This window comes from Mirounga angustirostris, unplaced genomic scaffold (genome assembly GCF_029215605.1).
Source record: "Mirounga angustirostris isolate CCGP_5_RB_7025 unplaced genomic scaffold, mMirAng1.0.hap1 SCAF_17, whole genome shotgun sequence".
In the NCBI taxonomy this organism is placed as follows: domain Eukaryota; kingdom Metazoa; phylum Chordata; class Mammalia; order Carnivora; family Phocidae; genus Mirounga; species Mirounga angustirostris.
Genome location: NW_026991725.1, coordinates 22,722,914 through 22,738,968, shown reverse-complemented (window position 1 = coordinate 22,738,968; position 16,055 = coordinate 22,722,914). Strand labels below are relative to the sequence as shown.

Here is a 16,055-nt window from a genome sequence, read left to right as displayed (position 1 = left end):
CTGAGGAGGGTCTCTCTCGTTAAGGGTGGGTATATAATCCTTCCTTCCTCTCCTTGCCACACTTGAAAATAAAATATTGCACGGCACTGGGCTCTCAGCCGCACCTCGGCTACCCCGCACGCTTCAGAGCCTCCTCCCGCAAAGCGGGGGCCGACGCGGGCCCAGGGCCCTGGCTTCGCGGGCTAGTTCCCGCCCCCTCTCGCCCTGGAGGACCGTGGGTGGACGCTCTTGCAAGAACGCCTCTCGCTGGTCGGGCGGGGGTGGGCGGAGCCAGCGCCGCCCGGGCTGTGGAAGCCGAGGGTGGGGACACTCTGGCCCGGCTCTCGGTGGTGCGGGAGCGGGAGGGAGCAGCGGCCGCTCTGGTCGGCGGACGTGCTGCCGAGCAGTCCCGGAAGCGAAGCAGCGATGGCGGAGAGTCCAACTGAGGAGGCGGCGACGGCGACGGCAGGCGCCGGGGCGGCGGGCCCCGGGGCGAGCGGTGTCGCCGGTGTTGTTGGCGTTAGCGGCAGCGGGTTCGGGCCGCCTTTCCTGCCGGATGTGTGGGCGGCGGCGGCGGCGGCGGGCGGGGCCGGGGGGCCGGGGAGCGGCCTGGCTCCGCTGCCCGGGCTCCCGCCCTCGGCCGCTGCCCACGGGGCCGCGCTGCTTAGCCACTGGGACCCCACACTCAGCTCCGACTGGGACGGCGAACGAACCGCGCCGCAGTGTCTACTTCGGATCAAGCGGTGAGCCGGAGTTTTTCCTCCCCCAGCCCCGAGCTCCGGGGCTCGACCTTCCCCGCCCCCCCTTTCCCACTACATCCCCCCCCCCGCCCGCTGCCTCCGCGCTTCCCTCGCGGAGGCCCAGCTCCAAGGCCCACGTCTTGCCAGCCCGAAGCGTCGCGATCCAAGTCCCCTGTACCTCCCCCCCCCCCGCCCGCCCGCAGCTCCACACGCACCAAATCCCTCCTCGCGTGCCCAGGTCCGACCCCGCCCCTCGGCTACCTCCCTTGAGCCCTCCGTCTCGGTGCCCGACACCCTCCCCCATACCTCCCGCCCGAAACCCGACCCTTTCGCGCTTCAGCAACACCCCCTCCCGCCTTCCGCGCCGCCTCTCTCCCCCCTTCCCCACCCCAGCCTTGCTAGATGCTGCCCGGAGGCCCCACCCATTGCCCCCCCACCCCCCGCGTCGTCTCCTCCAGAGCCCCGTTTGTAACACACATAGAGCTTGCTTTTCGTGGCTTCAGAGTCGAGGCCAACCTTTTTATTTCCCATCTCCTCAAGCCTTCTCCCCAAGTCTAGATCGCTTCCCTCACATACCCGCAATCTCCCCTTGAACCACTTCTTCAGAACCCTAAAGCTATCCACTCTCACACCTGTTCCAGGAATGCAGGCTTTCTCCCCCCAGTCTCACTCTGGCTTGTATTATCCCACTCAACACTTTTGTATTTTTTTCTCTCTCGGTCATTTGGTTTACTTTTCTGAAGTAAATATACCTAATTCAAATATAGGAACAAAGGCCCAAGTCCTTTCTGTGCTTATTTTTTGGGTGACTGATCTTAGATCCTATCATTTAATAATGTTTCTGCAAAAATGCTCAGCGTAGTGCCTATTGCATAGGAAAAGAGTAATGCTTTTTAGCTGCTGTTAATCCTGAAAACGGTTTCCTGATGACCAGTCTCTGCCTCTCCCTGTGCCCCTCCACTGCCGCCATCCTCATCTAGGTAATCTCCCCCTCCCCCCCCCCCCAGGCTCCAAGTCCCTTCACATGTCTCTACCTACCTTTCAAGATTGTAATAGCAATTAAACAGCTCATTGTATGTAAAGTATTGTGGCCCAGTGCCCGACACAGACGCCAGCTCCTTTAGGGTCCATCAGGGTCGCCACCTCTAACTTCAGAACCTCAGCACTCCCCTCTACTCCTGTCCTCCGTCCCCTTCAGTCTGCCAATCCTGACTGTTACCTTTGAGTTCTGCCAATCACTTGTTTGCACTTTACATCTCTATGTACCCTACCAAGTCTTTTCCCACCTAGAATGTTCTTTAGACCCTCGTTCACAATGGATGCATTTTAGATTGTGTGATGCAACCTACAAATCCTTTCATTTGTAGTAGCCACTGCATGTCATCTTTCAGATGTGAGACTTCAGCAATGTCAGAGGGTACCCTGTCCAATCTGAAGAGATCTCTGTCCTGTTGGTGCCATGGGCAGGAAGACCCTGATTGCTCCTTGCTAGCTCACTTGCTTCATAGAATCCCCTTGCCAGCAACGGTCCACTGTTTATGGGATTCGCTTTTTTAGTGGAGTTGATTATGTCTTCCCAGTTACTGAACAGTCTTCATTTAGCATTCAGTCGTAGTACCTGGGAATCTCGGAGGTGGGAGTGAATGAATTGCCCTGTGGGAGGAAGAGAGAGTAAATGGGATGTGGCTTTTCCAGGGTGACATCTGATGCCATTGGGATCTCTGATTTTTTCCCCCTCCCCCTGAGGAAACAATGCCCTTTTGATGATAATTTGCTCTCTGCTTGCCTGACAAGTACTCAGCTGAGATTTCTCAGCCAACAAGATAGCGCAGACGTTTGTGGTACCAAGCACCACTTTCTCAAACCCTGGCCTCACTGAGGTGATAACAACTGTCCTGCTCAAGGGATTCCCCTTTTTTCTCCTCTCCCTTACTCCCTTCCCCACCTCCTCTTGGTGTTAATACAGGGATATCATGTCCATTTATAAGGAGCCTCCTCCAGGAATGTTCGTTGTACCTGATACTGTTGACATGACTAAGGTATGTAACTTGGAGGGGGGTGGGGGCTATTGGGAAATTGGGCCCAGAAAGTTGGAAGATCCTAAAAGATTATCCAGCTCACATCTCTGATTACATAAATGAATAAATCAAGATCCCAAGAGAATAAGTGGCTTGCCCAAGGTCACACAGTGAGGTGGAGCAGAGCCTTGAACAGGTGTCTTTTATTCAGGTGCCAGTAGGTCTGGTTGACTTGGAAAATCCCCGTTTATGCCTCTTATCCCAGCTTAACTATTACCAGGCCGCTCTTTCACTCTTAAAAAATGCTCCAGTTAGGCTGATAAATGATAGTCATCCTGTTCATTTTACTACCCAATTCTTCCCCCATCCGGTCACTCTGGACACTTAAGTATGCTGCTGTAAATCAAATGCAGCGAAGATTGGGGATGGGGCAGACCTGAATGAACAGAGTTTATACTCAAAGGGCCTTGTTCAGGCTCCTGTCTTTACTGGTTGCTTTTGAATATCCTTTCCACCCCAAAGACCATTCCTGTCTTGTCCTCCACACACAAACACAGAGAAGCTGAAATTCCCCCGGCTTAGATACCTAGGCTTCTCTGTCATTGAGTGCTCTACTCTCGGAAGTGAATTTTCACTTAAACTGATGTTGGGAAGAAATCAGATTTCCTAAATCTAATATTGTTTAAAGGAAAACTCTCCATAGTTTAAAGTTTCTTACAGTAAAAGCTCAGACATTGTATTGTTGGTATATCTATTTTGTTTCAAATAAGTTTCCCTGTAAATTGATTTTTTTCTTTTTATGTGGTTGGAAATGTTTTTCCTGGGACATCTTGTCCTCAGTCAAGCATCAGTGTTAATATGCTAGTCCCTAGGGTCCCAGAATTGATGTCCTGTGATGCCATTTGAGCTTGCTATTCCAGATGACTGAGGGCTAAAAGATAATCCGGGATGCCGCCAGGGCAAAGTAGGGACTGAGGCATTGGATTGCAGGTCCTTTTTCGTCTTGCTGTTTAAATTCTGAGCAGACTGGAGTGCCTCGCAGCCTTTGTAGGAGAAGAAATATAACAGTTCAGGTTTTCCTCCTTTCAGGAAGGGAAAGCTTGCTCAGTAATCGTGGCTGGAGGAAAAGAGTTCAGCGTTCTGTTTTCAATGCTGCCAATTTTTTTTTTTTTTTTCAGATTAACCAACAGTGTTGGGGAAATTTCTGAGGATGGTTTAAGGGCCCCAAATGGACCCTGAGCTTTCCCGTTTTTCTTGATAGTTTTGACACAGCAGTAGGTTTGATCCTCTGCGGAGGCAGCAGGCACCCAGGGCCTCCATCAGGACCCTCAGCTCTGCACTGGCACCGCTGCGGCGGCCTCCAATCCCTTTGTTCTTTTCCATTCATCTTACCTCCCGTTTGCGCCACATGCACATCATAGGCATGTTTAACCTAGGCACATCCAAACAGACGTGCTCAGTAAAGATATATATTCGTTTCTTCAAATTAAACATGCTAGGATAATATTTTACAGGTGCATATTTTAATTTACGCAGTGGTGTTCCATCTAGGTTTGTGTTATATTTATATTTATATATGTATATATATACATATATAACACAGATGAGGGAAATCTAAAGAAAAACCATGCTGTCGGGGAGTTTTAAGGGACACTCAAGGGTGATTTTTGATTAGATTCAATTTTCACCTTGGGCTCTACTTTAGAATGTAACCCCTGAGTAAGATGCCACTCCACCGTAATGGGATTTCTTAAAATTCCAAGCATGTGTATCAGTATGAGTGAGTACAGGCTGTTTATCCTGCATGGTGAGGATACGGAATATGAATGCCGGCTGAAGGTCCTGCTTCTGGTGTGGGTAGCCTGTGGAAGCCAGGAGGGGTTGGGATGGGACATCACCTCACAATTTTGAGATGGGGTTTTATTTTGCAGATTCATGCATTGATCACAGGCCCATTTGACACTCCTTATGAAGGGGGTTTCTTCCTGTTCGTGTTTCGGTGTCCGCCCGACTATCCCATCCACCCACCTCGGGTCAAACTGATGACAACGGGCAATAACACAGTGAGGTTTAACCCCAACTTCTACCGCAATGGGAAAGTCTGCTTGAGTATTCTAGGGTAAGAGGAGACTCTTCTAAGGGGCCAAGTTGGTTGTTAGCAAATGACTCTGCTCCAGGCCAGCCTTTGTCAACCAGCGTTCATCGTCGGAAGCACAGGAAACGGTCGGGGTGACTGTTTCCTCCGTTCTCCCCGGGGTGCTACGCGACTGGCGCCCTTCTCCGCGCGGAAGAGAGAAGTTCATTTGTGACCTACGATGGACGCCTTGGTGAAGTGATTCTCCCTGAGCAGCAGCAGCACCCGGGAGTTTGTGGCCCTACAGGTTCTGGGGTTCCACCCTCGACTTCCTGTATCAGAAACTCTAGGGGTAGAGGCCCCGGCAGTCTGTGTCTTACAAACCCTCTGGTGCTGCTGGCGCACGCTCCAGCTTGAGAACCACTTCCTCAGGGCATCGGGGCTTAATCCTCTCCCGAACAGGTTGAGAAAGGCTGCAGATCTGTGCCACCTAAGATTGTGGGTGTCTTGTTCCGGAGTCTCTCAGTGAGTGGCTTTGGAGGCGGTGGTGGTGATGAGGATGATTATGATATTTTAACAACTGAATGAAAAATGTTTGAGGTTGGAAGTCACATCAGATAAGAAACATGGGTTTCAAGTACATTTTGTATCTGGGTGCTACTGAGATTTTGCTTCATGCGGTTCTCATTCGTTCCCTTTTAATTTCCTTTGGGGGTTAAAAATTCAGAATGGAAATGTCTTCTAACGTCTTCCGGACTGGTCTTGTTCGTGTGGTCTGAATTGCCCCAGAGCAGAGAACAAGTGCAGCTTGAAGTTGGGAAAGTTGCCCGAACTGGTGGTGCTGTTTTCTTTCTTGTCCAGCATGTTTCCGAGCATGTGGGGGGAAAAGGCAGCAGACCCAAACTGGAGGCATGATTTATTTTACTTACTTATTTTCTTAATCTCCCTGGTCCAGGGATATGTTCTGTGATGGTGGCAAGGAGGAAGTCCTTCGAAGGAGGTCGTTCTTAAAGAGGTCCTTTATGTGGTTAGGGTATTTGTCTCTGCTGATAGCCCACAGCGGTACGGACACTCACTTGTTTCTGTAGGACACCCGTGCACGACGGTGTTTATGTTCTAGGTTCCCATTAGGCCAGTATAAAACTATTTCGAACAAACATCAGCTCACAGTAGAACCAGGGGAAGTAAGATGGTGGGGTAAAAGTGGCAGAAGCGTGTTGGGTGGAAAAGGAGAAGCTACCCTCAAGTTGAATTTTGACCATGAGGAATCACAGGGTAGAAGATTCCCGTGTGTTCTTAGTTGACTATTCGCTCTGTCAGCCTCAGTCCCTTCCTCCCTACCTAGAAAAAAAAGATTGAGGCTGCCTTACTGACAAAAGAAATGTAATGAAAATGTACCTTGTTGGCTTGCCTCCCCGAATATGTGAAGTCTTAGCGCAGAGTCTGGCGTTCCTGGAGGAGCAGAGCTGAGGGGAGCAGGCTGAGAGGCTCAGAAGAGCAAGCCTTGATGATGATGATGATGATGATGAGCTTGCTTAACTGGACTCTCCTCAAGTGTAGCAGGGAAAGGGAACTGGCCAGTGAACTTGAGCAAGCCAATCCTGGCCTAGGTTGTGTTCAGCTTCCAGATCAGGTGCCATCTCTTCAGTTAATTGAGCTAAAATGTCTTTAATGTCCAAGCTGTGCTCCTCCTCCCAGGACTCGGTCGGGTATATGGAAGAGAGGAGCAATTCTGGTGCTTCTCTTTTATTCAGGATGGTTTCCATATATTATTTCAGACCCTCCATGGGTCTGACCCTTACTCCCTTCCTGTCCTTTGGCAGAGTTCTGTAGTCTTCAGAGAATCTGACACTCTTTGGGGGCTGGATACAGAGCAGGATCCCTGAACATCAGCCCCACCACATGGCCTCTAACCAGATGGCTTCAGGCTCCCCTGCACCTCTGTGCTCAGCTTCTGTCTCCCCGCTAACTCCTTCACCACCCGTAAATAAGCAAGCTCCGGGATCTGCTGAGGTTAACACTTAGACTGCCTTTGGTGCGGTTTTCTTACCTTATTTCTTCCATTTTGATGAATGGAACCTTCCCTAGCTACTGTTTCTTTCCTAGGCCAATGAAAATCCCTTCAAAGTTATCTTGCTTGCTTTACCCTCTTTTCTTTTGTCCCACTTGATAAGAGGATTAGGCAGTTGACTGATTTCTGGTGAATGAGGGTGAGACAGGCTGGGAAATTCCAGAGCATTAATAGTGAAAGAGAAAGTTGACTCACTGACGGGGGTGCTGCCAGGCCCCAGGGTGCTGGTGCACTAGTCTTTCTGTGGTGGCCTTCACCATCGCTCTCGGCCTCACCCTCTTCCCTCCCTCTGCTGTGTTTTGCAGTACGTGGACTGGCCCCGCCTGGAGCCCAGCCCAGAGCATCTCTTCCGTGCTCATCTCCATCCAGTCCCTAATGACTGAGAACCCCTATCACAATGAGCCTGGCTTTGAGCAGGTAAGGCCAGGGGGGGCCAGCTGGGGAGTGGAGTACTGAGTTTGAAGAGCTCTGATAGGTCTGCTTAAGGGTCCTGTTTGTTTGTTTGTTTAATGTCACCACAGGAGAAAAAAGGAGCTGGTATGTGTGCTCCTTAAAAATGACTTTTTTTTCCTTGTAAGTTAAAATAACACTGTCAGGTTATTTTCATTTGACGTGGGTTAATCTACAAGGTGGGAATCAGTGGAGTCATCTGGAAATTAATTCTAAGCTTGATTTTGGGGGCTGTTGGCAACCAGTGGGTTCTTCTATAGGTGTCCATTCTCCCAGTAATCCCCTAAGGTACTTTCTGTAGTGACTACTGCCCAGCCGGGGGTTCTTCCAGAGTTAACAAGGCGCTGTTAACTGGAACAGCCAGAGGGGCTAGTCATTAGCTAGTAGGGCAAGAATATTTTAGTCAACGCTGCCAAAGAGAAGGGAGAGGAAAGTTGCATTTTCCAGGGGTTATGCTGTATGCCAGCCACTGCCGAATATTCATATATGTATCTCATTTAACCTTTACACTAACTTGGGTAGGGGCGCCTGGCTGGCTCAGTTGGAAGAGCAGACAGCTCTTGATCTTGGGGTCGTGAGTTCGAGCCCCATGTTGGGTGCAGAGATTACTAACTTGGGGTAAATGTTATCCCCATTTTCAGATGAGGTAATGGTGACATGGAGAGGTTAACTTTCACAAAGATACATAGATAATGGTAGAATCCAATATTTGCCGTGGAGCCGAGAGTTTTTCCATTGTTCCAAAATGCCTTCCAGGATTACTCAGAAGTACAGGGAAAGAGTTCCAGTGATAATCCCCAAAGATAACAATTCTGTCTAGGTGATTAAAACAGTTTAACTCATTTTTAAACTATTTGAGATAATGCTAACATTGATGGTTCATTTATAGACCGGAACAATGGGAAATACCCTTGGAGAGTGAACAAAAGTTATTCCCAAGACCACCTTTCCAAACAAACAGTATATTTGATTTTAGGATTAGGTGGAAATGGAAAAGGGCCTCATTGGCTAACCAAGGAGCTGATTTTAAGGTCTTTCCTTTGTTTGGCAATTCAAGAGATGCGATTTTTATTCTTAATACTCCCAAACATTATTGGTTCACAGTCCCTGGTATCTAGGTGGCTTTTTCACAGCTCCCCAGGCAGAAGGAAGTGCCCAGCTGTTCGTTTCTTAAGCAGTTAGGTCCAGACAACTCACTTCTTCCTTAAATAACTAAAATGGCTTAAAGACAGAAAGGGTATACTTGTCGGGCACCACACAACTTTGAAGATCTTGGAATCCGATCGGATCCACCACCCTCATTTCTCGTCCCCACTGTTTTCATACGCTACCTGCTATTTATCAACGTAGTGATTGACAATCCAGCTTCACAAAGATAATGTGTCATCGAAAGGACTATAATGCAGTTTAAAATCAGAACTGACCCACTGAGCTCAAGCTTGTAGTTTCCACGGTGTTTGACAGGTGGTGAATACTGTGGTTTTCTTCAAAAAGTTAAACATATCCCACAGCACCCCTGTGATCTCACGGTGGTGCATTTTGGAGACCATGGTAGTAGACTGAGGGTATGTATGTCTTTCCTGTTCATGATGTGTTTTAATCAGAGGCCAAGGTTCTGGTTGCCGGGTTGGTGGTAGGAGGAGCATTGAAGAGTAAAGGAGGGGTTAAAGGATGGAAGACTGTACTCCCTTCCGTCTGTACCCCACTTTCATAGTGGCTTTCTCAATCAGCCTTGGAGTTTTCTTTTGGAAACTTCAAGTTCTACTTCTGATAGATTCATAGTAATTTCTTTCAGTGATGGTGGAACCCTGCAGACATAAAAAGGAGTTAGCTGGGAAGCATCCAGATATTTATAGGGTTTTTAACTGAGACTCCTAATGTCACGTTTACCGTTTTGTCCCACCACCATTCTTAACATTTGGTTCTTTCCCATCCAGTCTTTACCTCAGAGGCCTCTCAGTTCAGCCTTAGGAAAAAAATTTCTAGTTTGCTGCTTACAATATGGGTGACCTGTAACAGAGGATGGGTATTCGCATGCATGGGAGGAGGTGAATGATCTCAAAAATAAAAACTCAGTTGTTCTTCATGGATCTGCCATAGTTGGATAGGTACCTTCTAGGTTTCTTTACTTGGGTCATGTGCCCCATATTAATCCTGAAGTCTCCTTCTGTTGACTTTTCTCTTTGCCTAAATTTTGTACTTGGACACTCTGGTGTCTGTTACATTACAGGAGAGACATCCAGGAGACAGCAAAAATTACAATGAATGTATCCGGCATGAGACCATCAGAGTGGCGGTCTGTGACATGATGGAAGGGAAGTGCCCCTGCCCTGAGCCCTTACGGTATGTGTGTGCCAAGAGCACCCACTTGGCACTTGGTGTTCCTGTTGGAGACTTAGCTGGTTCATACCTTTGAGAACCTTTGGGGCAAAATCCACTGTTGGGCACCAGGGGAGATACAGAAAAATGAAAGCTGTAGTCCGTGCTTTCCAGGAGTGGTGGCTGAGGGTCTCTCGAGGAAGTTCGGAGAGCTGCTCTGTTCTAGGAGAGTGCCAAGCCCAGTGGGAAAGACATAGTCCATACCCATAGGGAGCCCCTAGTTTGATAAGAGCCTGGACCTACTGAAGATCCTTCTTTGTTCTGTAGCCAAATGAGGTGTAGAGCCCTTCATAATGTGAATCCACTTCTCAGTGTTCGAGTTCATTCGTAAGTGTTCAGACTAGATGAACAAAGTCAGAGTTATTGAAACAAACTTCTGGAAGAATTTTGAGTAAGGTCTGGGATTAGGGATGGCCTATGGAAAACAAATGAGATTGAGTCATGAGTTGAAAGTTGGGATTCAAATGATCTGTATTAACAGTCACCCTCCTTTTAATCCCTAAGGTATAAGAGAAATCAGCCTTGGGCTGTCAGCTGTTCTTTTTGACATTTTCCATTGAAAGATCTTTGTGAGGGGGGCACATGGGTGACCCAGTCAGTAGAGCGTCTGACTCTTGGTTTCAGCTCAGGCCATGAGGTTGAGCCCCGAGTCGGGCTCCACACTCAGCATAGAGTCTGCTTGAGATTTGCTCTCCCTCTGCCCCTCATGCTCTCTCTCTCTCTCTCTCTCTCTCTCTCAATCTCTGAAATCATTGGGGGAAAAAAAAAGAAGAAGGTCTTTGTGAGATACCAAATCTGGGCTTGGGAACTCTAATTGGACAGTAAGGTTAGATGGTGAAGGGTTGATCCCTTCCCCACCACTTAACCACTAACTTAAGCTTTGCTGCTTGTTTTCCAGAGGGGTGATGGAGAAGTCCTTCCTGGAGTATTACGACTTCTATGAGGTGGCTTGCAAAGATCGCCTGCATCTTCAAGGCCAGACCATGCAGGTAATGCAGCCCCTGCCGCTGACTCAAGAGGCCTCGCAGCAGGCCACTTAAAATCCCCCCCGAGGGAGAGCATCTGCGTCTCTCAGAGAATTCAGAGCCAAAAGGAACTTGGTTCATTTAAGTCACTGCGGCCCAGAGAGGAGACCGACTTGCCTAACTCATGTGGAGTTGCTTCTCAATCTTGCCATAAACTAGGTGCTCATGAGTAGAGTCTGAACCATCCTGCTTTCTAACCTGGAATGCCTTCCCTTCTTAGTTGTCTTTTCCAACCAAGAACATTCAGCCCTCTCAGAATCTTAGTGATGATAAGGGTGAGTCCTCTGTTGAGTTCGGTCCCTAGCTCCAAGGGGTGGGTGCTCAGAGAACGAGGCTAGGGAAATACTGGGTATGTGGTGGTATATGTTGAAAGATTCCTGTTACAAAGATAGTAAGCAGTTGTTTACTCTCTGCCTCCTTTGGAGAAATGTGCTTCTACTTCCAATAGGAATGCAGGATTTAGGCTTGTTTTAAAGAGGAGATTCTTGGGGCATCTGGCTGGCTCAGTCAGTAGAGCGTGTGACTCTTGATCTCAAGGTCGTGAGTTCAAGCCCCACGTTGGGCATGGAGCCTACTTAAAAAAAAAAAAGAGAGAGATTCTTATTAAACCAAATTGTAAATGGGTTCAAATATAAAAGACCTGGTTGGTAAGAGGGTGAGACTCCCCCTGTCCTGAAGGACCAGTTGTTGTGTCTTTTGGATCATTTACTGGTGGTCTTCCTTAGAATCGTGCTGACTTGGATGAACTACTGAGGAAGGTTCTCTCCAGCTCTTCCTGAGCCGCTTCCCCCACCCAGGCCCCAGTAGCAGCAGTAGGAATAAATGTCTTCTTTCCTCAGCTGCTGCTTAGAAATGGTAGTTTCCCTGTCCTTCCTTCAGGGACTTCCCACCCATCTGCCACATTAAAACTCAAAGGGCAGGGGCGCCTGGCTGGCTTCGTTGGAAGAGCATGTGACTATTGATCCCAGGGTTAGAAGTTTGAGCCCCACGTTGGGTCTGGAGATTGCTTTAAAAAAAACAAAAACAAAACCTCAAAGGGCAAGGCCAGCTCAGCATTAACTTGTTCCTGAGCCCTTTTGCAGAGTCCATGATGCCTGCCATGGTTCATTCCCCAGGAATTCTCATTGCTGGTATTCAAAGGCATTTCCAATATTCACTCTGTGGAGGAAAAATAACTCGTGATGAGAGAAGGAAAGGGAAGAGCAGTGTCTGGGGAGGAGGGAAGTGGGTGGAAATGGAGCCAAGGATGAAAAAAAGGAAGATTTGAAAAATTGACAGCTCCAGAGTAAGTGTGGAGTTCAGCCTGTGGGGACTGTAACCCTCGGAAGTGAAAAGCGTGGGCTGTAGTCACAGTGACTGACTTGTGTTCACTGGTCCCTGATCATGAGGGTGATGTGTGGGCAGAAGTGTGGAAGGAGAAGCAGAATGTGAGAGGGAAAAATCGTGTACCTTTTTGTGACTCCAGAGGTCTCCCACTTGTCCAAACCCTGGCCGTGTGCCCCTTTGCTGCCATATTCTCTGTATAGCATTTTACGTTCCTTGTGTTTATGCCCTCCACTCCAGCCCTTAGTTATTCTTGAGATTTTTAAGGAGATTTAAGGACAGTTAGCACAAAACGTTTGGAGATGTTTGATGTAGAATGACAAGGACTAGGATCAAGGCTGGGTGGCTCTGGAGTGATAGCTACAAAGCGGACAGGAAGGTGGTGACAGGTCTCTCTGGAAGAGCGTACGGCTGCTTATCGGGAAGTCAGAACTCTTGAGTTCCTACTCGCCTGTGATGTTGGAAAAGCAAATTTTCCTTTTTGAATATAGGGAAAGAAGGGTGATATTTCCCTTATATGGTTTTTATGAAGTTAATTGAAAATACAGGCACAGCTCTGGTCTTGAATTTGTTTCTTGCCTGTCTCACCTTTACTGTTACCCTCTTCTGCATAGTGGCTTGCTTTCAGGGAACAAAAACACATTTTAATGTTGGCCCAGGCCAGACCCATCTGGGTGGTTGACGTGCCGTAATACTCCCAAGCAGAGGGTGTGCTCTCTGCTGTAGGGGCCTGTCCGTGCTCTACCCTCTCTACCCCCATGGCTCAGAAGTTGAGCGTGCGTCCAACATGGGCCCGAAGCTGCTCTCTCTAGGGTGAACCACCCAGACTCGACTCTTCCATCCCGCTTGTCTCCTTTCCCCCACAGGACCCTTTTGGAGAGAAGCGTGGCCACTTTGACTACCAGTCCCTCTTGATGCGCCTGGGACTGATTCGTCAGAAAGTGCTGGAGAGGCTCCATAATGAGAACGCCGAAATGGACTCTGATAGCAGTTCGTCTGGGACAGAGACAGACCTGCACGGGAGCCTGAGGGTTTAGACCCTGCTCCCTTCTCCCCTCCCCCCACTCAAGAGCCCCAGCAAAGTCCCTTCCCCCCCACCCCAGGGACGGAGAGGCACTGTGTATCTCCCTCCAAACGTGACGTCATCCTGCAAGATGGCAAGAACCAAGCAAGCTCGGATCCCAGGGTGTGGGAGTGGGGTGGCTGTTCCTGATCCGACCTCCCTGGCTCTCGAGCATCTGGGGCTGTGTTCATCCCGTAGCAGGGGCCAAGGTACCTACACAGGAGCAGCTAGGGGAGGGGCCTCTGGCAAAAACCAACCAACCGACACACCTCTCCACAGGGCCAGCTCCTTAGGGGTAGGTGGGAGGCAGAAACTGTAATTCCAAGAGGGAGTGTGCCCAAATGATTGATGGGGATCTCTGGAAGGGGGCTTTGGGTGGGGGGGCTGTCTGTGACACTTAAGCAGTCTGGGTGGTTGTCTGTCTGTCTGCAGTCTTGAAGCAGGGCTTCCCAATGCCCTTTTCCTCCCTGCCTCTTCTCGCATTACTTCCCCTGGGCCAGCATAATTTTGTTTTTCCTAATTTATAGTCACTGTTCTAGACAGACCAAAGAGAAGGAACAGTGGTGGAGTCTAGGCTGCTGATCAGTAAGCTTTACCTAGCACCTGAGCACCTTTCTCCTCTGCCCCCCCCATTGCCTCGCCCATTTCTAGATTTAAGACAGAAGGTAAATGTGACTGGGACTGAACCAAGGTCCTGGTAAAGCCTGCAAGGCACTATTGAGAAGCTGATTTTGTTCCCGCAATCACTGATTTGAAAAGTTCCCAACGCAGCTGGCTGCTGTGTGTGGGGGATGAGAGCCACTACATACAATAGTCTCTTACAGATGTTCCTGAATGCTAGCCACGATGAGGGTATTTCTCCTGGGGGCGGGGTGCAGTGGGGAGACTGATGCTAGTACTGTTGTGTTTTGTTTGGCTGTCCTTGTGTATTTTCACCCCAGCCTCTAGTCCCTCCCACCCCTCCCCCTCACCTCAATGCCCAGGAACTTGTGGGGAGCAAGGGTTGGCCAGTGGCAGAGGGGCTGAGGCCGGGACTCTGGGCTCCTCCACCTCTCTTGCCTCTTCCCCTCCTCGCCCTCCCAGCTGCTCTGTCGCCGGCTCGGATGGGCGTTTGCCTGGCTGTGTTGCTTCTTTCTATCTAGCCGCAGTGATCCTTTAGCTGGTTGGCTCAGAAAAATGTGCTTTAGGCGCCCTGTGGTACTGGGCACTGAGGGAATCCAGCCTTCCCCTTTTTGGTGTGTTCTCCCCGTACTTTCCAGATTCTTACTGTTATGGCTCCCAGTGGGGTGTTGGCGATCCATGTGCCGCAGGGCCTCAGTCAGCATCGGGCCAGTGTCCGGGAGAGGATGACTTGGGCCTGCCCTGCCCGCTGCTACGGAGGCCTCTGCCTGTAGGTCGTGGGACTTCCTGGGGGGGAGTTCGGAAGGGGTTGGGTACAAAGGAGAATGTCCGACTTGGGAGGGCAGGAAGCAAACAAACTGGATAGGAAGTAGGCTTGGGGAACGGAAGTTTATCTCAGATACCTAAGGCTGGGTCTCCTAACGAGGAGACTCAAAAAGGGACCCTGCTTCCAATTTCCCTCTTCCATTCCCAGAGCAAGCACAGGGCTTAGAAGAATGCCCTTGGTCTGTTGGTCCAGTGGTTGTCTGTCATCCATTTAAGTGTTCCCACTTTCAAGTGACAATCCTCTCCTTGGCCCTGCCATGGGCAGAGCATGTCTGGCGTACCTGCCTGACTTTTATGCCCTAATCTTGAGTTGAGGAAATATATGCACAGGAGTCAAAAGAGATGTCTTTATATCTGACTGTACATAAATGAAGTTTTTTTTTTTTTCTTTTTGGTGCAATAAAGTTTGTTTTGGCAGAAGGAGGAAGCGCCTTGGGTGTGGGAGGGTTTGTGTCAAGGGAGACTGGGATTCTCAATAACCACACCTCTCAACTAGGTCTGAAACTGTCAGGGAGAAAGTGCTCGATGCCTTGTCTGGAGGCTGGAAACTCCGGTTACAGGACACGGGTGGAAGCAGGGCTGCCGGGGCTGAGTCTCCCGCCAGCCAGAAGTAGAAGGGCCTTTTTTGAGACCACCTTTGGCAGTCAAGGAGAGGAATGCCATCTTGGCCTCAGTTGCTTCCAAAGAGCCCCTTCTTCACAAACTGGGAAGGGAGCATGTCCTCCAAGGACAGGCAGATCTAGACTGTATCTCTGGGTAAGGAAAGGGCGTCTTTAAGTTCTGGATAATCCAAACCCCACTGGGTTTTCAGATTTCTGGTACTAAACCAGCTCTTAGGAATTCAGCATTCAGACCACGAAGACCGCTTCATACAGCCACCTTCCTTCCCTACTTGCTAAAGAAGGGCTCTGGCTTTCGGGCGCAGAGGCTTTTCCTCTCGGCTGACCCTGCGGCTAGGAAGACGGTCCGAGATACCCGGCCAGCCTGGGCCGGGCCGAGCCAGGATGCAGGGAAGTGAAGGCCCGCGCGGCACTGGACTTACGCTCTGGCTCTTCGCTTTGCTTCTGAAGCTGGTGGCCCCCGGTGAACTACTTCAGTTCCTCACCTGAGACAGTTAAGGAGAACCTACTCCCTGAACCGGTGAACGTGGCCGTGAGGATTAAGGGTCCAGAAGATGGTCCAGGGTAGGTGTTCAGTAAATGATGCCCTAACTGCTGCTAAGGCCCGAGGGACCTAGCGATCAGCACAGGAGGGGAGCTGGTGCGGAACTCGAGGACGACTCCGCCCACTGCTGGGCCACTCCCCCAGGTTCCATTGATTCTTTCCTCTAACCACCATCTAACTTTGACCTCTACTTCCTTCACACTCGGCCAAGGCTGTCAGAACCTGGAAGCTCTAGAGGAAGCTGGAGGAGACTGGATGAGTGGCTATTATTTACTGGTCCATCAGGGTCTGCTCGTTTGAGATCAATGTTTTTATAAGGACAA

General features: G+C 49.7%; 1 protein-coding gene and 1 long non-coding RNA gene across 4 annotated transcripts; one reads left to right on the top strand and one right to left on the bottom strand.

The window, feature by feature from the left end:
- Nucleotides 1-278: 278 nt before the first annotated feature.
- Nucleotides 279-14,988, top strand: UBE2Z (ubiquitin conjugating enzyme E2 Z). Its single transcript, XM_045889083.3, has 7 exons — nt 279-722; nt 2,686-2,758; nt 4,669-4,856; nt 7,188-7,299; nt 9,563-9,675; nt 10,610-10,700; nt 12,926-14,988. The coding sequence occupies exons 1-7, from the start codon at nt 406-408 to the stop codon at nt 13,094-13,096; spliced, it is 1,065 nt and encodes a 354-aa protein (XP_045745039.1). The 5' UTR covers nt 279-405; the 3' UTR covers nt 13,097-14,988.
- LOC135362978 (uncharacterized) lies at nt 8,321-11,978 on the bottom strand. 3 transcript variants are annotated; one of them, XR_010408568.1, is made up of 3 exons: nt 10,935-11,978; nt 9,743-10,126; nt 8,321-9,140 (listed from the first exon to the last, which is right to left on the bottom strand). It is a non-coding gene; the product is annotated as an uncharacterized LOC135362978 (long non-coding RNA). The 3 variants fall into 3 exon arrangements; XR_010408569.1 differs by having other exon boundaries at nt 11,144-11,978; XR_010408567.1 differs by having other exon boundaries at nt 9,743-11,307; nt 11,767-11,978.
- Nucleotides 14,989-16,055: the final 1,067 nt, after the last annotated feature.